This window comes from Carcharodon carcharias, chromosome 15 (assembly GCF_017639515.1).
Source record: "Carcharodon carcharias isolate sCarCar2 chromosome 15, sCarCar2.pri, whole genome shotgun sequence".
NCBI lineage: Eukaryota > Metazoa > Chordata > Chondrichthyes > Lamniformes > Lamnidae > Carcharodon > Carcharodon carcharias.
The window spans coordinates 39,754,416-39,777,370 of NC_054481.1; the positions used below are offsets into that span (position 1 = coordinate 39,754,416).

Genomic DNA, 22,955 nt, shown 5'->3' on the forward strand with positions numbered 1-22,955 from the left:
TGGTGTTTGTGCTCCACGTGAGCCTCCTTAGACCCCTTTTCATCTAATCCTATCAGCATATCCTTCTATTCTTTTCCCCCTTAAGCATTTAAACTATTCAACTCAATCACTCCACATGATAGTGTTTCCACCTTCCTGAGCAGAAGTTAATATCTACTGTATGCCAGCTATCATGAGTGTTAGATCCAAATAAGAACAGGAGTGGTTAAAGCCTCATAATGAATGGAGTTAGTGCACTGCACCCCAGATCGGTCGAACAAAGGACTGTTATTCACCTGTGATTTCCCACATTGTTTTTGATTTATTCTTTCATGGGATGTGGGTGTTGCTGGCAGGGCCCGCATTTGTTGTCCATCCCCAATTGCCCTTGAACCAAGTGTCCTGCTTGGCCATTTCAGAGAGCAGTTAGGGTCAACCACGTTGCTGTAGGTCTGGAGTCACATGTAGGCCAGGCTGGGTAAGGATGGTAAATATCTTTCCCCAAAAGACATTAGTAAACCAGATGGGTTTTTACGACAATGTGATAGTTTCATGGTCATCATTACTGAGATTAGCTTTATATTCCAGATTTATTAATTGAATTTAAATTCCACTAGCTGTCTTGGTAGGTTTTGAATCAGTGACCCCAGACCATTAGCCTGGGCCTCTGGATTACCAGTCCAGTGACATCCCCACTACGCCACCATCTCCCCACTTGGTAAATGCTTGGTATCCACCTGCCTATCAAATAAGGACAGAAGAATTTGAATGTTCCTCTTGGCAACCAAGTCAAGTGTCATTGGGCAGATGCTAAGGCTGTGGTCACATCTGCCCACTCATAAAATAGATACACAAGGAAATTAGCAACTTCCAATGATTAGCAATCATTGATGGCAATGAGCTGAGTGGAAATTCTGTGAATGTAATTTCGGGCAGGAGTTTTCAGTCGATGTGCGGGTCTAGCCCGACATGCCGATGTGTAAAATGACAAGCGATGATGTCGGGCGTGCGTCCCAAGGTCATCGCGCTATCTCGCGATGTTTTGTTTGGCGGGTGCATGCCAAAGTCGGCTGTGTGCCCGCTGATATGTAAACAGCCTATTAAGGCCAATAAGGAAGTGATTAAGGTCATTGTCAATGCTGCCCGCCCAACCATGAGGTTGGCGGGCAGACGAAAAGGCTAAGCAACCTTTGAGTTTTTTAGGAAACCTCATCCATGAGCGGGATGAGGTTTCCTAAAGTTTTTATTAATTAAATAAAAAATTTCTTCTGAAGATAAAAACATGCCCATCTCATGTTACAGTCACATGAGGGAACATGTTTAAATACATTTTTTCACCATTTATTTAATTATTTCAATATCGATTCAATCACTCTGAGGCAGCTCCGTGCCTCAGGGAAATTGAAGGACGCATGCGAAAGAGGGGTGGCCCCGATTCTCCCTCCTCCCCCGGTCTGCGCAGGTAGCGCTGAGCACAACGGCTCGCATCTTATGCTGGGTGGGCCTTAATTGGCCTGTCCACGTAAAATGGCGGCACGGAGCCAATTACGGGCAGCATTCGGCTTTTCAACCACCCCTACCCGCACCTGCCGAGTCGCCTGCCGCCTGAAAAATTCAGGTCTTAGATTTCAGCAAGGTTTTTGAAACTGTGGTAGTTAAGCGATCCACTCGAGCAATTAGTTCACAAGGTAAGAAGAACTTGGAAATGGGAACTACATTTGTGACATGGTCTGCAAATTGAAAGGTGGCTGGGAATGGAGTGGCATGGAGTGCACGGGTACACAAGCCCGTAGGGAGCAGTGATTAGAGCTGATGGCTGTTTGCAGTACATTGAAGTAATTTGAAGATAGGGACAGAAATAAAACAGTCTCAGTTTGATGTGAGTGAATGAGTCTGAGTGAGTGAGTGAGTGTGGGTGATTGATTGAGTGAGTGATTCTGGGTGATTGATTGAGTGAGAGAGTCTGGGTGATTGATTGAGTGAGAGAGTCTGGGTGATTGATTGAGTGAGAGAGTCTGGGTGATTGATTGAGTGAGAGAGTCTGGGTGATTGATTGAGTGAGAGAGTCTGGGTGATTGATTGAGTGAGAGAGTCTGGGTGATTGATTGAGGGAGAGAGTCTGGGTGATTGATTGAGTGAGAGAGTCTGAGTGATTGATTGAGTGAGAGAGTCTGAGTGATTGATTGAGTGAGAGAGTCTGGGTGATTGAGTGAGAGAGTCTGGGTGATTGAGTGAGAGAGTCTGGGTGATTGAGTGAGAGAGTCTGGGTGATTGAGTGAGAGAGTCTGGGTGATTGAGTGAGAGAGTCTGGGTGATTGAGTGAGAGAGTCTGGGTGATTGCGTGAGAGAGTCTGGGTGGGTGATTGATTGAGTGAGAGAGTCTGGGTGATTGAGTGAGAGAGTCTGGGTGATTGATTGAGTGAGAGAGTCTGGGTGATTGATTGAGTGAGAGAGTCTGGGTGATTGATTGAGTGAGAGAGTCTGGGTGGGTGATTGATTGAGTGAGAGAGTCTGGGTGGGTGATTGATTGAGTGAGAGAGTCTGGGTGGGTGATTGATTGAGAGAGTCTGGGTGGGTGATTGATTGAGTGAGAGAGTCTGGGTGGGTGATTGATTGAGTGAGAGAGTCTGGGTGGGTGATTGATTGAGTGAGAGAGTCTGGGTGGGTGATTGATTGAGTGAGAGAGTCTGGGTGGGTGCTTGATTGAGTGAGAGAGTCTGGGTGGGTGATTGAGTGAGAGAGTCTGGGTGGGTGATTGATTGAGTGAGAGAGTCTGGGTGGGTGATTGATTGAGTGAGAGAGTCTGGGTGGGTGATTGATTGAGTGAGAGAGTCTGGGTGGGTGATTGATTGAGTGAGAGAGTCTGGGTGGGTGATTGATTGAGTGAGAGAGTCTGGGTGGGTGATTGATTGAGTGAGAGAGTCTGGGTGGGTGATTGATTGATTGAGAGAGTCTGGGTGGGTGATTGAGTGAGAGAGTCTGGGTGCGTGATTGATTGAGTGAGAGAGTCTGGGTGGGTGATTGATTGATTGAGTGAGAGAGTCTGGTTGGGTGATTGATTGAGTGAGAGAGTCTGGGTGGGTGATTGATTGAGTGAGAGAGTCTGGGTGGGTGATTGATTGAGTGAGAGAGTCAGGGTGGGTGATTGATTGAGTGAGAGAGTCTGGGTGGGTGATTGATTGAGTGAGAGAGTCTGGTTGGGTGATTGATTGAGTGAGAGAGTCTGGGTGCGTGATTGATTGAGTGAGAGAGTCTGGGTGGGTGACTGATTGAGTGCGAGAGCCTGGGTGGGTGACTGATTGAGTGCGAGAGCCTGGGTGGGTGATTGATTGAGTGCGAGAGCCTGGGTGGGTGATTGATTGAGTGCGAGAGCCTGGGTGGGTGATTGATTGATGCGAGAGCCTGGGTGGGTGATTGATTGAGTGCGAGAGCCTGGGTGATTGATTGAGTGCGAGAGCCTGGGTGATTGATTGAGTGAGTGGGTGAGAACAAGAACACTGAGATTGGTAGTGAATTGGACGTATGTGCATGCGCGCACACATACACACGTACATACACACACGCACATGCACACAAACAAAGAGAGCCTGCCCTCCTGTTCCTTCCTCCCCAAAAACCTATCCACAAAGCAGGCCAAGAGTGGTGGAAAACCTAGGCTGATAGGCAACCACTTGTGACCCTCTTTTGTGCGAATTTAGCTGAGGCCAGCACAGAGTGTGTGTCACCAGAGGTGTATGCAAGGTCGGCGTTAGTTAAATCCCACTCCTTAGCTCAGGCCTAGTCCTCACCCCTTCCCTGGTGGCCAGGACTTGGGTCCTAGTCTGTCTGTTTCTCACTCTGCTTCTAAAGTGAAAAGGCGAAAAAGGTTTTATTGGTTAACTCTGCCGCTTGGCATTTTTTAATGGTCGTTTTTATTAATTACTCTTTTTTTTAAAGTTATCAATTTATTATTTTGTCATTGATTTTTGTTTAATGTGCTAAACCTTATCTTTTTGAAATTTGCTCATCAGCCCCATGTGAGAGAAAAAAAATTGAAATGTGGCCACAACCCCATCCCCACCCCCCCGACATGAAGAGGTTGGACAAGCCTGGACTAAATGAATGGATTTAAGTAATGTACCTAGTAACTCTTAAAAACATACAGGCATGTTGCTTCCCCAGAAACAGAAGAAAGGCTGAAGCCACATACAAAAAAGGGCTAGTTTTTATTTAAAATTATTTCACTGGTTTTCCAATTCAATTTAAATGTGCAATAAATAGATAAAACACTATTCCAAACTATAACAGAAAACATTTCTAATGTGATGTATTGTAACTATAGTACAAGAAATAGAATATAAAAAGCCTCTGGGAGTTGGAGTTGCCCATTAACCTCTTTTTTTTTAACGGACCAGCATGCTGACATTAAACAGGATTTATGGAGGCAGCCAAATGAAATCTCCCTGGCCGAGATTTTCACAGTTCACACTCTCCCAGTATCTGACGCTGCCAGAGAAGTAACTGATTGTGACAAGTGTGTGACTGAGCAACCTAAACCACAGTAGGAAGTACAGAGTAAAGATTTGTGAAGTATTAGGCCTGGGTGGGGGGAGGGGCGGGTTGAGTGGGAGGAGAAGATGGAACAGTAGGGGTGAGAGGGAGAGAAGGAATAGAGTTGACATATTGCAGGAGAAAAATGAACTACAAGTGAATGTTTCCATTTAATGATTTTCTGACTGAAAAATGTAATGTGTAGCCCAGAGAATCATGTATTACTCAATAACAGTGATGACTTTCCTTGCTCTTTCCATACCTTCTCACTGGAAATTAATTGGGATCTATAAATATTTGAAATGAGGTTATTTTTCAATGAAAATTAAATACAGTGCATTCCCATTATTATCACTACTACAAGTCACGGTGAGAAGTTCGACCAGCAAGGTTTCACTCTGGTGTAGTGTTGTTTTCCTCATGGCAACATTTGCATTAAACCATTTTGCAATGAAATCGGTGTGAAATAAAGCAGCAGCTTTTTGTGACAAGGGCTGGTGCAAATTTGAGGATATTTTTGTGCCTGTTTAGAGGAAGCTATGAGCCCTTGCAGACTGACTGCTGTAACAGGAAAATGATGCTTGGGCTGAAGGGAAGGGGACAGAGATGGATGATTTAAAAGTGAATTGGATCTGTTGTAAAGAAGTAAGACTGAAGAAAAATTGCAAATAACCCGTAAACACCAATAAAAGAGATCATCTAGGGACAGGAATCCTCTGTATAGAGTTACACTCACTCACTTTTCCAGAATCAAATTCAGGGTTGCGGTATCATGATAATGAAGGAAAAAACACCGAATTGCATCCGGAAATATTGGAATTTAAAAATAAGACCTGAGTTTTTTTAAAAATGCACACAAGCCACTGGCTGGAATGCTGCAGGGAGACTCCCCAAGAGATAATGGAACCCCACACTGTTGCCAGACAAGGTGCTTCTAAAAACATCCAGAAACTAATGGCTCCCTCTGGTAGAGACAATGGGACATAATGGGAGATGCGTATCATCTCAGCAAGAAATCCTGTGAGCAATGCCCAGGCAGATTTGTGAATTCACTTCTCACTTGGAATATACAAAACAGGGGTTAAAAGTGAGCTGAAAAGATGCCCCAGTCTGACTGTTGGTCAGTGTTCTGAGAGAGCAAGTGCTGGAAGTTTGACTCAGAAATAACAGCCACACACACACTACCCGTGCAAATCGCCATTTTGCAAGTATCCCGATCTCTCTCCCTCTCTACCGGACAGTCAACACTACTGGAACTTCAAAACTGACTTTTCGTCTACTGAAGTCAATTCTGCTGGAATCTTGAATCGCAATGGCTGCAGCACTCAATCACCTACTCCCCACAAGTCAAGGACTGTTCTGTATACCTTTTTTATATACGTATATTCACTTACTTCAAGCTAAATTCTTACTTTATCCACGTGACCATATATGCATATGTTTTATCCTTTCTTGTCCTTAGTTGTTAATAAACTTACTCTTACCCTTAACTCAAGAAAGTCTGACCAAATTGGCTCTTTCAAAACCAAAACAATTGGGCCTGAGAAAAAGGGTATCTGTGAAAGGGACCCTTTTTAGATTAAATCTTTTTGCGACCAACAGGGGGCGGGAGGGGTGACTGAATAAAGAGTTCATTCTCCTCATCCGGGGCATAACAATTTGGGGGTGTCCCAGACAGATGGTGACAAATTGAGGGGTCTCACCTGGATCAACAACTTTGGGGAACCTCATCTGGGGGTGGGTCATAACAGCAGGGAGTCAGGCGATGAGCACTAGGCGGGGTACACCCAGGACGGGAGGCCAGTTCATCATAGGGCGCGCACACACACACACACACACAGACATGACAATTTACCACAGCCATTCCAACCCACCAGCACGTCTTTGGATAGTGGGAGGAAGCCCGTATACAGTGGCGGTTTTATTCTGAGTTGATAAAGAAGTTGGTGCAGATTGGTTCAATAACTTATTGGAACTATTAAAGAAGGCCTAATTTCTTTCTTCTGCTGAAAGTCAGGAGGGGGGAGTGGTGTAGCAGCATTGTCACTGGACTAGTAATCCAGAGACCTAAGGTAATGCTCTGGGGGCCCGTGTTAAAATCCAGCCACGGCAGATGGAATTTGAATTCAATAAAAATCTGCAATTAAAAAAGCGAATGATGCAAAAAAACTCCATCTGGTTCACTGTCGTCCTTACCTGGTTCCCTCTAAAATGCTACTCAGTTGTATCAAACCGCTACAAACTCACAAAAAACGAAAGCATCTAGGCACCGGAAACGACAATGGCAAACTCAGCCCTGTCAACCCTGCAAAGTCCATCTTACTAACATCTGGGGGCTAGTGCCAAAATTGGGAGAGCTGTCTCACAGACGAGTCAAGCAACAGTCATCCTCACGGAATCCTATCTTACACATAATGTCACCATCCCTGGGTGTGTCCTGTCCCACCGACAGGACAGACCCAGCAGAGGTGGCGGCACTGTGGTATACAGTCGGAAGGGAGTTACCCCTGGGAGTCCTCAACATCAACTCCAGATCTCATGAAGTGTCATGGCATCACGTCAAACATGGGCAAGGAAACCTCCTGCTGATTATCATGTATCGCCCTCCCTCAGCTGATGAATCAGTACTCCTCCATGTTGAACACCACATGGAGGAAGCACTGAGGGTGGCAAGGGCACAGAATATGGGGGACTTCAATGTCTATCATGAAGAATGGCTCAGTAGCACCACTATTGACTGAGCTGGCCAAGTCGACTGGGTCGGCGGCAGGTGGTAAGGGAACCAACAAGAGGAAAAAACAGAGTCATAGAGGTCCATAGCACAGAAAAAGGCCCTTCGGCCCATCAAGTCTGCGCCAGTCCAACAAGTACCTAACTATCCTAATCCCATTTTCTAGCACTAGGCCCATAGCCTTGTGTGCCATGACAATGCAAGTGCATATCCAAATATTTCTTAAATGTTATGAGGGTTTCTGCCTCTACCACCCTTTCAGGCAGTGAGTTCCAGATTCCCACCACCCTCTGGGTGAAAAAATTCTTCCTCACATCCCCTCTAAACTTCCTGCCCCCTCGTTATTGATCCCTCCACCAAGGGGAAAAGCTCTTTCCTGTCTACCCTATCTATGCCCCTCATTATTTTATACACCTTAATCATGTACCCCCTCAATCTCCTCTGCTCCAGGGAAAATAACCCCAGTCTATCCAATCTCTTCTCATAACTAAAACTCTCCAGCCCAGGCAACATCCTGGTAAATCTCCTCTGCACTCTCTCTAGTGCAATCACATCCTTCCTAAAATGCAGATTCCAGAACTGCACGCAATACTCTAGCTGTGGCCTAACCAGGGTTTTATACAGTTCCAGCATAACCTTCCCGCTCTTATATTCTATACTTTGGCTAATAAAGGCAAGTATCCCATATGCCTTCTTAACCACCTTATCTACCTGTCCTGCTACCTTAAGGGACCGGTGGACGTGCACACCAAGGTCCCTCTGATCCTCGGTGCTTCCCAGTGTCCTGCCATTCATTGTGTATTCCCATGCCTTGTTTGTCCTGCCCAAGTGCATCACCTCACACTTAACTTCCATTTGCCACTGATCAGCCCATCTGACCAGCTCGTCCATATCCTCCTGTAATCTAAACTATCCTCCTCACTATTTACCACCCCATCAATTTTTGTGTCATCTGCCAACCCTCCTACATTCAAGTCTAAATTGTTTATTTATACCACAAACAGCAAGGGACCCAACACTGATCCCTGTGGAGCCCCACTGGACACAGGCATCCAGTCACAAAAACATCCCTTGACCATCACCCTCTGCTTCCTGCCATTCAGCCAATTCTGGATCCAATTTGCCAAATTGCCTTGGATCCCATGGGCTCTTATCTTCATTTTCAACCTCCCATGTGGGACCTTATCAAAAGCCTTGCTGAAGTCCAAGTAGACTACATCAAATAAATTGCCCTCATCTGCATACCTGGTCACCTCTTCGAAAAATTCAGTCAAATTGGTCAGACGTGACCTCCCCTTAACAAAACCATGCTGACTGTCCTTGATTAATCCCTGCCTCTTCGAGTGTAGATTAATTCGGTCCCTCAGGATTGCTTCCAATAGTTTCCCCACTACTGAGGTTAGACTGACTGGCCTGGTTTCTCCCTTCCTCCCTTCTTGAATAAAGGTATACCATATTGGCTGTCCTCCAGTCCTCTGGCACCTCTCCTGTGGCCAGAGAGGTATTGAAAATTATTACCAGTGCCCCTGCTATCTCCTCCCTTGCCTCACTTAACAGCCTGGGATACATTTCATCCAGGCCTGGAGTTTGATCTACTTTAAAGCCTGCCAGACCACTCAGACTACCTCCTCCCTTTCTGTGCTAATTTCTTCAATTATATCACAGTCCTTCTGCCTGATTTCCATACCCACGTCTTCTCCCTCACTTGTGAACACCCGACACAAAGTATTAATTTAGAACCCTACCTACACACACAAATTACCACTATGGTCCTTAATGGGCCCTACTCTTTCCCTAGTTACCCTCTTACTCTTACACACATACTTGACCTCATCCTCATCAACCTGCCTGCCACAGATGCATCTGTCCATGATGGTATCAGTAGGAGTGACCACCGCACAGTTGTTGTGGAGATGAAGTCCCACCTTCACATTGAGGATACCCTCCATCGTGTTGTGTGGCACTACCGCCATGCTAAATGGGATAGATTTCGAATAGATCTAGCAACTCAAGACTGGGTATCCATGAGGAGCTATGGGCCATCAGTAGCAGCAGAATTGTACTCAAACACAATCTGTAACCTCATGACCACTCTACCATTACCATCAAGCCAGGGGATCAATTCTTCAGTGAAGAATGCCGGAAGCCATGCCAGCAGCAGCACCAGGCATACCTAAAAATGAGGTGTCAACCTGGTGAAGCTATAACACAGGACTACTTGTGTGCCAAGCAGCATAAGCAGCAAGTGATTAACAGAGCTAAGTGATCCCACAACCAATGGATCAGATTTAAGCTCTTCAGTCCTGCCACATCCAGTTATGAATGGTGGTGGACAATTAAACAACTCACTGGAGGAGGAGGCTCCGCAAATACCCCCATCCTCAATGATGGAGGAGCCCAGCACATCAGCGCAACAGATAAGGCTGAAGCATTCACAACAATCTTCAGCCAGAAGTACCGAGTGGATGATCCATCTCGGCCTCCTCCGGAGGTCCCCAGTCTTCAGCCAATTTGATTTGCTCCATGTGACATAAAAAAAATGGCTGAAGGCACTGGATAATGCAAAGGCTATGGGCCCTGACAATATTCCGGAAATCGTACTGAAGACTTGTGCGCCCCTTGAGCTTGCCATGCCCCTAGTCAAGCTGTTCTAGTACAGCTACAACACTGGCATCTACCCATCTATGTGGAAAATTGCCCAGATATGTTGTGTATGTAAAAGGCAGGTCAAATCCAACCCAACCAATTACTGCCCCATTAGCCTACTCTCAGTCATCAGTAAAGTAATGGAAGGTGTCATCAACAGTGCTATCAAGCGGCACGTGCCTAGCAATAACCTGCTCACTAACGCCCAGATTGTGTTCTGCCAGGGCCACTAAGCTCCTGACCTCATTACAGCCTTCGTTCAAACATGGACAAAAGAGCTGAACTCCCAAGGTGAGGTGAGAGTGACTGCCCTTGACATCAAAGCCACATTTGACTGAGTATGGCATAAAGAAGTCCTAGCAAAACTGGAATCAATGGGAATCAGGGGGAAAACTCTCCACTGGTTGGAGTCATACCCAGCACAAAGGAAGATGGTTGTGATTGTTGAAGGTCAGTCATCTCACCCCCAGGATATCTCAACAGTAGTTCCTCAGGATGTGTCCTTGGCTCAACCATCTTTAGCTGCTTCATCAATGACCTTCCTTGCATCATAAGGTCAGAAGCGGGGATGTTTGCTGATGATTGCACAATGTTCAGCACCATTCGCGACGACTCAGATTCTGAAGCAGTCCATGTCCATATGCAGCAAGACCTGGACAATATCCAGGCTTGGGTTGACAAGTGGCAAGTAACATTCACACCACAAAAGTGCCAGGCAATGACCATCTCCAACAAGAGAGAATCTAACCATCGCCCCATGTTGCTCAATGGCATTACTATCACTAAATTCCCCCATTATCAACATCCTGGTTTTACCATTGACCTGAAACTGAAGCAGACTAGCTCAATAAATATGGTGGCCACAAGAGCAGATCAGAGGCTAGGAATCGTACAATGGGTAACCCACCTCCTGAGTCCCCAAAGCCTGTCCACCAGGCACAAGTCAGGAGTGTGATGGAATACTCCCCAGTTGCCTGGATGAGTGCAGTTCCCACAACACTCAAGAAGCTTGACACCAACCAGGACCAAGCAGCCTGCTTGATTGGCACCACATCCACAAACATTCACTCCCTCCACCACCAACACACAGTAGCAGCAGTGTGTAACATCTACAAGATACACTGCAGGAATTCACTAAGGCTCCTTTCAACAGCACCCTCCAAACCCACGACCATTACCATCTAGAAGGACAAGGGCAACAGATACATGGGAATACCACCACCTGGAAGTTTCCCTCCAAGTCACTCACCATCCTGACTTAGCAATATATTGCTGTCCCCTTCACTGTTGCTGGGTCAAAATCCTGGAACTCCTCCCTAACAGCATTGTGGGTGTACCTACACCATATGGTATCAGCTCAAGAAATCAGCTCACCACCACCTTCTCAAGGGCAACTAGAGGTGGGCAATAAATGCTGGCCCAGCCAGTGAAGCCCACATCCTGTGAATGAATAAAAAAATCCTCCAGCCTTTCAGCAGAGTGGCCATTCTTCACAGTGTATCTATAGGCATTGAATGCTAACTAGTTTAGCTGAATTAGATCACACAGTTGTGCCAGATTCTGTCTCCACCTGATCTCCACACACAGTCCAGCAGGAGAGAGAAGCCTGGGGAAAGAGACCAATTATAGTCGTCCTACTGTTTTCCCCATTGAGGTCAGCTACGTGGGGAATAACCCAAGGCATTACTGGCCTGCATGGTTCAATAACACATCAAGTGGTGCATTTATACCTAAGGCTTTTGTTTATTTGTTAAAATACTGTCAGCATTCAAGTTTTTTGCAAAATGTTAGCAGCAAGGCAAAATAAAAAGTTCAATGCTCAACTTCTACCAAGGAGGTTAAACATTTTGCGCCCCAAACTGGCTGTCCATGCTTGACTGTTAACATCTTAGAAAAGGCACAAGGGATCTTAGTGTTCCATCTTAACGATAGACCCTAGAACATTGGGGAGAACTGGAATTTCCCCCAGCTTAACCGGTACGTGGATAGGTGCTGTAAATGCCAGTTATGTAGCTGCAGTGGTCTGAGATAGCATTCCTCCACCTCTCCAGCTGTGAATCATATTCTAATGTGACAAGAATCAACCTTATTCACATTACTGTGTACACCGGCTGTAGACACAAGAATTTTTACGCCGCCTCCTGCTGGTGAGATTTCCAGTCCCACCAAAGTCAATGGGCTTTTGAAAGTCTTGCTGTGTTTCCTGGCCTTCAAAGGCAGGGAGTGAAGATTGGAAGCATGAGATGCCATGGAACTACTGCTACATGTTCTTGGTGGTTTGTTGAAGATTTCAGGGTGCCTATAGGCCAGCTCATTGCGAGGTTTAAATAAGAAAGTGCTGAATTCTTACTTTCCGCAAGTTTCAGTGTTGGCTTACTATGACCGGGAATTATTGGTCAATACATTTGTTCCGTTCCGCAGCATTATGTAAATTGTAAGTAGGCTGTGTTACATTAATAGACACAGCAGTAAACCAAATCAGCCTCAGATTGCTTACATGCAATTTTTCAAATAAACCTCTAGCAATGCTATCAGAGTTGAATGGCATTTATACCCAATTTTTGTACTTAAATGTATCATTTCTTAAAGGACATTGATCAGCTTAGGGTGGCATGATTTAAAACTAAATAATGTCTTAATTTTTTTATGAAAAGGAATGGATAACTGTATATTTGTTTTGGCAGAAATTTAGGCTGCAGAGCTTGGCTCTGTGGCACCTGACTTTTTGGCATTATGGGTGCCACATTGGGTGCAAAATGGTGCCCGTGTGGCATATGCATATTTCTGGTGCGGGCTACATGGGACACCATTTTGGTGAGGGCAATTTTAGGAGCTGTGTGTCAAAAGTATTTAGAATAGGTAGATCATAACACAGCTACCATGTAACACTGGTTTGACTCAAGTGGTGTCGTTTTCAACCTCAACTCCACCTAATGCCCCCTCTTAACCTCACACACTGAACACATGTTCAGCAGCAGAAAGGATGCCTCACCAGTGATACATACAAGTATCAACTACTTTCATATCGGTTATTGATTGATTTCTACTGGCTGCTGCTGAATTTGTGGAATGCTATGAGTTTCCTTCTGCTGTTTCAAATTTCTGAAGTCTACAGGGTGTGGTGTTGCACACGGAGAAAACCCTGGTTCACACCTTGAGGATTCTGCTCAGACCACTTGTTCCCAGTCGTGGGCGCTGTAGTTTCTATCCCTTTTGACCTTCAACATGATGAGGAGAATAAGGAGAGGTGACACAAAGCAGGACAAGCTGCTTGAAGAGGGAGAAGGAAGAGGGGAAGAGCTCTTAGCAGGAGGCAATATCCACACAGAGTATTCGGGGAACAATCCTCCTACCTCAACCTCAGTGTATGTTACTTCTTTGTTTTACGAAGGAGGTGCTCACTGAAGTCTGCCACCTCTTGCAGACTAGCCTGCAGCCTCAGAGTAGGGCAAGGGTGGCAGTGCCAGTGGCTGTGAAAGTATTGTGGACATGGACTTCTTTGTGTTGGGATCCTTCCAAACTGGAGCAGGAGAGATCTCTAATGTGTTGCAGTTTGTTTTCTACTGCTACATAAGGGAGTTGATTGAAGATCTGCCAGGAGAAGGAAGTACATTCTATCCACTCTCTCCAGAGAGGAGGTAGAGCTGCCAACCACAATTCCATTGGGAAAACCTTTGGGGTGCTTAACCCACACTTGCATTGACCCACTGCAACACTAGTCAGAGCATGCATCACAATTTGTCATGATTTGCTGCGTCCTGCACTACCTCACCATCATGAGGACATAGCTCTTGCCACCAGGTGTACAGCCAGCAGCTGAGGAGGAGCAAGTGGAAGGGAGGAGGCAACTAACACATCCCTTCCCAGCAAGGGTGTTAAAGATCAGCTCATCTGACTGCAGTACCAATGAGCATAGCCCCAGTTCCCCATTCACCAACAGTCAAATACCTTCCCTTTGTCACTGACCGTCAGTGTCTTCTTGGTGGCAGTGCTGAAATAAAAGGCACTACAAAATAACTTCATCAAAAAAGTCCATCCAATATTCCATACAAAACCCAACAAATCATCCCTGCGCGTTCCCATTGTTGCCTAGCCTAGTGTGCTTGCGCAGTGTTACCCCAGTGGCTGGTGCTGGATTTTCGATGGACGAGACTGAAGGCAGCCTTGCAGGATGCTGTCAATCAGCTGTGCTCCAGGATTACCTGGCTTTGAACTGCACCACCTCCACATTGGCTGCAATCCCTGGGCTAGCTGGCTAACAGAGAACAGCAAGGGTACTGGTGGATGGAAAAGGTGGGAGGATGTATGTTGTAATCCTGAGTGAGGACATGAGGTTCATGTCTCATGGAACCACTGCCACTTCCCTGAGTAGCTTGGCAAGTCTCGTATTCTGCCATCCTAGAAGTCTGCTAAAGCACAAATTGCTGGACTGTTTGGGGATCCTCCAAGCCCATTTCCTCATTGGGATTTGCAGTCATGATGGCTGCAGTTTGCACCTCCATGACAATAAACTGAGCTTGCATAACTTCATTGTGAGCAGCTCCAGACGTGCTGTGGTTGCAGTGGAAGCTGAGACATCGGCCATTGAGCACTGCATAATGTTTGGCTCCACAGGTGCTGTTGTGAAGTTGGCTATCACTTTCACCCTGGAAAGAATAGGCTCCCAGCTCTACACAAAGCACTGTGATACCTCCATGCTCCTTGACAGCGACTGAAAGCTCTCTGACAGGCCTGCCAACACGCACACGAATGCTTTTCCTCGAAGCCGCCCCATTGGAGGTCTCATCTGAATTCCTTGCAGCAGAGCTTGTGCATAGCCTCGCCCTCCAGCCATTGGGCAATGGACTTGCCTCAACCCTCTTCTCTGGCTGCAGGATACTCACACCCAATAACTCACCATGCACTACCCTTTACACAGTGCCAGCCTCTGAGCTAGTGGCTGTGAGCGTCAGATCAAGTGACAATGTTTCTCCATCATCAGTGTCTTCTTCCCCTTCCCTTTCTTGCTCCTGCACCATTGCCTGGTCAGGTTGCAGTTCTTGAGTATCTGAAAGCAGGGATGCACAAAGGTAGGGTTGTGCTGAGGGGAAAGCTTACACCATCTACAGCTGGTAATCAAAGCTGAGGGGGAAGTGGGATGTAAGGAGGTGGGTTAGGTCAGACCGTTGCTTTATTTTTGATCCTTTAAGCCCCACCGCTGGCAACGTTCTCAATAATGGCTGCTCCGGCAATGATGAGGATCATCTCCTTTAATAGGATGAGAACAGGCCAATTAACTACTGCTGTCTTTGGCTGCGCGTCACCCTGTCCAGCAACGAAGTGTGAAGTGCGTCAGTCAGTTTCGTGCGGCCTGAGTGAGATGACTGTTATGGTTGACTAGCTGGCAGTGTGTGCAAGCTAGAGCTGCAGGTGGGAGGCTTGTAGCAGTGCTAAATGTGTGAGGATTGGGCGAAGCTCTGAATGTTAGGCTTGAGTCACGATTGATCGAGATTGTTGGTAGATGATTGGGTGTGTCGTGCATTGAGCAGTGTCTGAGTGGTGGTTCAGTTGGCAGGATGTGGCATTTGAAGACGCATTCACTAATCTTCACCACTTGTGAAATCTCATTAAACTTCTTTGGGCGTTGCAACCAGGTTCTCAGGGCTTCACGACTGGCATCGGCCTCCATGGCTATCAGCTCCCATTACCTTCTGAGTTTGCCTGGACTGCCTCGTGGGCTACACATGGATCCAGGACCTCTCCCCACCCTGTTCCTGCACCAAGGCCTCCAATGCTGCGTCAGAGATTGTGGCGCCCACTCTCTGCCATGTTGTGCCATTCTTGTGTAATTCCCAGGTCAGACTCACTCGTGTAATAAATTCCAGCACTTGCACCTCTTAAAGAGAAGATGCAAGACTGGATTTAAGTCACCTAGACTAACTTGCACTCACGATAGCCTCTCAATATTTTGCACCCTCCGCAGGCACTCACCTCACTTAGCGCTGACTTCATACGGCAATCATTAGCTCAGTGACAGTACTTTTGCCTCAGCAGGTAATAAGTTCAAGTCCCACCCCAGAGGGGACTGACAGTTCAGTGCAGTACTGAGGCAGTGCTGCAATATTGGAGATGCCGTCTTTCAGATGTGACATTAAACCCAGACCCTGTCTCCTCTCTGAGGTGCAAAGAAAAGTCCCATGTTCTAATTGAATAGCAGGGGAATTTTTCTTGTCAATGTATATCCCTTAATTAACATCATTAAGAAAAGATTATCCGGTTATTATCACATTGCTGTTTGTGCAAATTGGCTGCTGCATTTCCTTACGTTGCAACAGCAAATAAATTTCTAAAGTACTTTGTAGGATGTGAAAGGGCCTATATAAATGCATGTTCTTTCTTTCTCCTCTGGGACCAGTGTATGTCTCCAATAACTGTCGATGAAAGGAAAGCATTGTGTGTGTGTCCATGCAGCGTGTCTGTTTTTCTCTCTCCCCCTCCCCCATCCAACCCCCACCCTTTCTCTCTCCCCTCTCACTCTCCATCTTTCTCTCTCTTTACCCCACTCTCTCCACCCCTCTCCTTCCCCCTTTCCCACTCACTCCACCCTTGCTCTGTCCCCCCTCGCTCTGTTCCCCCCCCTCGCTCTGTTCCCCCCCCTTCGTTCTGTTCCCCCCTTCGCTCTGTTCCCCCCCTTCGCTCTGTTCCCCCCCTTCGCTCTGTTCCCCCCCTTCGCTCTGTTCCCCCCTTCGCTCTGTTCCCTCCCTTCACTCTCTCCCCCCCTTCGCTCTCCCCCCCTCGCTCTCTCTCCCCCCCCTTGCTCTCTCTCCCCCCCTTCGCTCTCTCCCCCCTTCGCTCTCTCCCCACCTCACTCCCTCCTGCCCTCGCTCTCCCCCCCACTTTGCTCTCTCCCCAACTTGCTCTCTCCCCAACTTGCTCTCTCCCCAACTCCCTCCCTCCTGCCCTTGTGCTCTTCCCCCCTTGCTCTCCTCTTTACCTCTCTCTCTACCCATCTCTCTCTCACCCCTCTCTCTCTCCCCCTCCTCCCCTCTCTCTCTTCCCCCTCCCCCTCTCTCTCTCTTTCCCCCTCCCTCACTCTCTCTATAGCTTTCTCTCTCTCCCCCCTCCCTCTCCCCTCTCGGTCTCACCCCCCCTCCTTGCTCTCACCCCCCCTCTTTGCTCTCACCCCCCCTCTTTGCTCTCACCCACCCCCCTTGCTCTCACCCCCCCCTTGCCCTCTCCCCCCGCCTTGCCCTCTCCCTCTTTGCCCTCTCCATCTTTGCCCTCTCCCACCTCGCCCTCTCCCACCTCGCCCTCTCCCACCTCGTCCTCTTCCACCTTGCTCTTTCTCCCCTCACTTGTTCTCTGCCCCCCTTGCTCACTTTCTGTCCCTTCACTCGCTCCCTTCCCCCCTCACTCTCTCCCCTCTCCCCTCGATCTCTTTTTCCCTCTCCCCTCACTCTCTCTCTCTCCCTCTCCCCCCATCTCTTCCTCTCTCTCTCTGTTTCTTGATCTGAACACACACATAGTACAATATCTTAACTATTTTTTATGTTTTTCCTGATTGGAATAATGGCTTACAGCAGTATAGGATCTTTATAAAGGTAAGGTTATAGTTAAGAGTGAGCTATGCTTTCCCAATTTGTAGCTACTGCCCCTGTTGAGAGTTTAATATTATGCAGTGTAGACTTCAGAATTAGTGCACGAGTCCACAAATGGACGGCAGATCTTCTCCGCAGCAGGATTGTGAGAGGTAAGAGCCTAAGGGAAGAAACACAATGATAAGAATGTAAATTAGTTTTAGATCCTCCACTTTCTGTTCATGTGACAGAATCACAAGGTACTGATGTAAAAGCAAGGTGACATTTTGCACGCTCTTTTGAATTACTTAATTTTAATTAGTTTCCTTCTTTGTTTCACAGAAACCTAATGCCTCGGACTCTGGAAGGTCAGATCACCATGGAGAAAACCCCTAGTTATTTTGTCACCAAGGAAGCCCCGAAGCGAATCTTTTCCATGTCAAAAGATACCAAATTGATTGTGGTGGTCAGAAACCCTGTGACTAGGGCGATTTCAGACTACACCCAAACCCTATCCAAGAACCCGGACGTTCCAAGCTTTCAAATGCTGACGTTTAAAAATATGAGCACAGGTCTCATCGACACATCATGGAGTGCCATCCGCATTGGAATTTATGCCAAACACCTGGAAAACTGGCTTCAGTATTTCCCCCTTTCCAAGATTCTTTTTGTGAGTGGGGAGAGGCTCGTTAGTGATCCAGCCGGCGAGATGGGCCGCGTGCAGGATTTTTTGGGACTTAAGAGAGTCATTACTGACAAGCATTTCTATTTTAATGAGACCAAGGGCTTCCCTTGCCTGAAGAAGCCTGAAGGCAGCAGCAGGCCTCGCTGCCTTGGTAAATCAAAGGGAAGAACTCATCCCAAAATAGACATGGAAGTTGTTCTCCGGCTCAGAGAGTTCTACAGGCCATTTAATCTGAAGTTCTACCAGATGACGGGCCATGACTTTGGCTGGGAGTAAAACACCATATATCAAGCACAAAGCAACTGGTGATTAGCTGCATATCAAGCATCCAAGTTTGTTGATTTTAACCTTTTTCTGAGTGCAGAATTTCCTGGAAACTTGTAAAATTCTGTCTTGTTTGCCGCAATGTTGTGAACATGTACTGAATCTTCACTGGTCAAAACTCTTCTGCTGAACATTATAAAAGAGGGATGCAAAGATGACAAATACAAGCAAAGGAATTATTCTCATAAAAATGAAAAATCCTAAGTGCTGCCTTCATACTTGGATGGTATTGGGAATGAACTGCAAGACCATATCACTCCAGAAATGTCCGACACTAGGAATAATCATTAGCGGCTGTGAAATTAAAAATAAATAATAATGCTAGGCTTTTTACTTTCTGCAGTGTTCTGGGCCCTTTATTAGCAGTCACTGTGTTGTCCAAGGCGAGTAGCATTTATTTTGAAGCATCTTAAATTAAACACTGGCCCCAACAAACGAGCACTGTTGAAGGTCTTGAGATCTGACCCTGAATGGTAAAATTGATTTACCGTAATCAACTGTTAAACTGCAAAACGTGTGTCGGGTCTGGATTTACCATTTGCTTGGTGTTTTAAAACATTGTTCCTATCCATTTTCCAATTTAAGATTAATCTATCTATTTAGTAGAGATACCTTTTTTTCCTATTTTAATCCGTTTAATATTAAACATGTTTTGCACCAATGGTATTTTCCGTTATGAAATCCTGGTGAAAGAGATAATGTTTAACATAACATCAAGCAATGAAAACATGTACAAAGTGTGCAGAATGTGCCCCTGAGTAGATCAAATCCACTGTTCAGGGTTGGACACCTCAGACCCATTTACTAGGCACTGTTATGCATTGTCCACTGGGATAACTTTAGTTGCAGTTGTCTGGGTTGGGTAGTAGTGGTATTTAAAGTCCAAATTGATTATGATTGTGCAACCTTAGATTCAAGGGATAAAAATCACACCTGATCCAAACTGACCCAGTTTTAACCACTAACTCTGCAGCTAAACTGCATATCTCGTTTTTAAATGCTTCTGTTCATAGAATGAAAAAAAAATCATGTTATCTATTACTTCTGTACCTATAGTCTTTAGAATGGTATCATGTTTCTGGCTCTGCCCATTGAAAGCTCATTGGAACAGACTGGCAAGCATTCAGATATCGTCCACTGATGTTTGTTTGTTGGACCAGCAAAAGGCGATTGTATGCCGTTAAATACTCTGAAAAATTGAATAGAGTTTGAACGTGTTAATCCAAATTTAATTTGGTCCCCGTGGCCTATAACCTACCTCTGTCCCAACCAAGTACATGACCCGGTGTCAAATTCAATGTCCAATGCCTGAGCAAGCAGTAGAATAATAAAGCAGCCTGATCTTGCCTTGCAAGCTACCAAGTAAAGTCGCTTTACATTAAGCAATCGGGTTACTTAAGTAAATAGTCCATAATACAACAAAGATGAGCAAAATTATTTAAAGAACTAATTTCCTGTAACTTTCTTTCACTAATACAAAATTGTATTTTGTTTTTGGTTTAAAAAGTGCAAAAGTTGCCACAACTTAATCTCCCTCCTTCCTATAATGGTGGGTAAGATAATGCACCACTGCTCTGGATATTGTTGCATTTCCAGACTAAGACCAATTTACTCCAGTGTCTGAATCCATCCCAAGCCCCAAGAAGAGCAATTTCAGTTAACCGCAAGCTGTTCTTTCTTAAACTTAACTTGCTGCTTAGGAAGCATTCTCTGTATTTGCTCAAAGAACAGAAAGCATAGATGGTCAAATCGGAATCCTGTGAGAAGCCCAGTTTGTACACCTACTGCAAGTTTTCTCTTTTAGGTAAGAAGGTGGGTTCTGTCATCACATTTGGATCATCATCAGATATGAATAAAAGGTATCTTCTTGGTATTAAGTTTTTCATTTTTAAAAACAAATGCAAGCATTTCAAAATGGTTAGCTTTTCAAGTACCCTCCTTGTAATTAGCAGGTTAAGCAATCCACACAATGAGGCCTCATGAGTGATAGCTTGGTATTGCATGCTACGGTCAAATTATAATTACCCTGAGAAACTCATTTAATGATGGAAATTTTTCCTATGTTTCATTATGTCACAAGCCAATGGACAAAAAAAGCAATCATGAAAATGCTGGCTTTTCCTCATGGGTTTTATACATTAAACTGTTAACCGACATTGAGACAGTTTACTGTTGTATTCATAATGTATGGTTGAGAATAACTAATATAATTTTGTTCAACTAAAGTCCATGTATTTTTTGCACCAAGCTTACTACTTACATTTTTGTGGATTTGCATTATTTTAGTAGTGGTTACTTAACACTGAACATATATATATATATAGTAATTATTTCTAATGGACAGATAATTAAGACGCTCAAGTCATTGCTCTCCGTGTTGTATAAGAAGTTATTCTAAGTAATATTTTCCCATTGTTATATATGGACTGAAGAAACTATTCTTGTCTTTATAAACAAAACCTATTTTCTATCATTTGGTTTCTAAAGTGATAATTCCCTAAAACATAATGTTTCATTTTCTACACTATCAGAAAGTGCATTGGTCTTTTCACAAGGGAGGTACCTGTTTAACACTCTGCTGGAGCAAGGATTTCTGCTCCTTCAGCTAAATTGGAGTGATTGTATTGCTATTTTTCCTAGATTGAGAGCATTTTGCAATTAATGTACATTTGCTTTTTGGATATTTTTATATACACAATGCTATTCCTGCATTTAAGTTAAACTGCATATTCAAGCCCTTACTTTACTCAGAGGTTCAATCACTGTTCCAGCAGAAGGCTATAGTTTGAGAACTGAGTGTTGGAAACTGCTTAGTTTGCCAAATGCTAATACATTCAGACATCATCTTCCATTGGATAACATTTCAGATCACAGCAGGTTTCTCTACTTATGATGTTGGCAATTGAGACCAATTTTCTTGTTAAGTTAGATCATCAAATCCTGCTAAGATTTGTATTAAATCAAAATGGAAAGGAAATCTTCAAAAGAACTACGCGCAATCAAACTGAATTGTTGGCAACCTTTCCTTGAATGATTTTACAGCCATGACTCGTTCTTTGTCTCAACTTTAAATGGATTTTACTCAATGTAGCCCCCATCTTTTAGCTTGCAATAGATAATGTTCCTAGTTTATATTTTCCATACAGAAAGCTTTTAATAAGCACTCAACATTCTCCAATATCCCACAATCTGCAATAAAACATGATGTTTATGGTTTCCCTCATGTCAACAGATAAAAAGCCTATAATACACAGGCCAGTGTTTTCCACTTCTGGGCTTGTGATCACAGAATTTTCTGTCCATTCCCCGTAGTTTCTAATGTACTTTTAGCAGATCTCGAAGGGCATGTTATAAAAAAAAGGTTGACCGAATCTTGCTTTGAAATGCGTTGGGCTTTAAGAAAATATTCAGTTGCCACTACAGCACATTTTCTCAAAGTGGAGCCTTACTGACAATCTCAGCCTTTGTTCCTCAGAATCGTGGGTATCTTAAGATCTATAGTTTAAAGGTCAAAGGTACCAAGCATCCTGTAAAAAGGCAACATAGGGTGGAATTTTACGGCCCCATCACAGTAGGGGTGGGGTCGTGAAATGCGGCGAGCCGCTCAAAAGTCACTGACTTTGCCAGGATGGGAGAATCCCGCCGACAGATGGGCCTGTAAAATTCTACCCATACAGATATTGTGACATTCTAAATTAAATTATCAGGCACTCACAATAGAGAATAACCAATAAAATCAATTTGGACCGCTCAAAATGTGAAGCCCGGAAAAAAATACAATTGATTCCATTTACCGGCCATCTCTCACGTTGCAGGATTATGGGCTGTTCTAGAATCCAGGGATGAGGAAGTCCTGAATTGAAGCAGGCCAGTGTAACACAAGGGTATGTTTTCTGCAAAGAAGCCACACTTGTCCTATCTGTGGAAGACAGTTGTATATTATAGAATGAGTGACTCTATCTAATCTCTGATGTCATCTAAAATTTAGTTTTATGAGTATTCTGTTAAGTCACTATAGGGTTAGGTCATCAGAAAAGGAAGGGCTGATTCTCCTGATCTTTCCTCCAGGGAATACCTGGTTTTCTCAGGAGCAAAGGTTAGGACAAAAGGGAGGGTGACCTCTGTTACTAGATTTTCACCTCTTCTACATTGTTCCAGGATATCTCAGGGCACAGTCTGGAATAGGTGCAGGCTGATTTCATTCTAATGAGTTGTAAGGGACTGCTTACTGCTGCATTACTGGCTTGGCTTGCAGTGAAACCAATTACACTGGTCTAGCTCAGGATTTCTGCTGGCTGGAGAGTCAGGATGGTAGGGTGTGGAGTGGATTGAATAGTAAAGGCTGAAAGGATAAGCACCCCTTTGGTGCTGGTTCTTATTTTCTCCCAGTTACACATCCCACCCAATTCTCCTCTCCACTGAAGTTGATGTAAAGGACAATCAGATGGCATGTATAATGGGTGGCCACTCTGATACTGCCAGCTTTTCACCACCACATATCTTC

At 45.0% G+C, this 22,955-nt stretch overlaps 1 protein-coding gene across 1 annotated transcript in view; it reads left to right on the forward strand.

The window, feature by feature from the left end:
* LOC121287742 (heparan sulfate glucosamine 3-O-sulfotransferase 3B1-like) overlaps positions 1 to 20,696 on the forward strand; it is a 197,838-nt gene extending 177,142 nt beyond the window's left edge. The window contains exon 2 of the mRNA XM_041205628.1: positions 17,785 to 20,696. Coding sequence (XP_041061562.1) covers positions 17,785 to 18,403 — 619 coding nt within the window. The 3' untranslated portion in view covers positions 18,404 to 20,696. The remainder of the gene's footprint in view (positions 1 to 17,784) is intronic.
* The last annotated feature ends 2,259 nt before the right edge of the window (positions 20,697 to 22,955 follow it).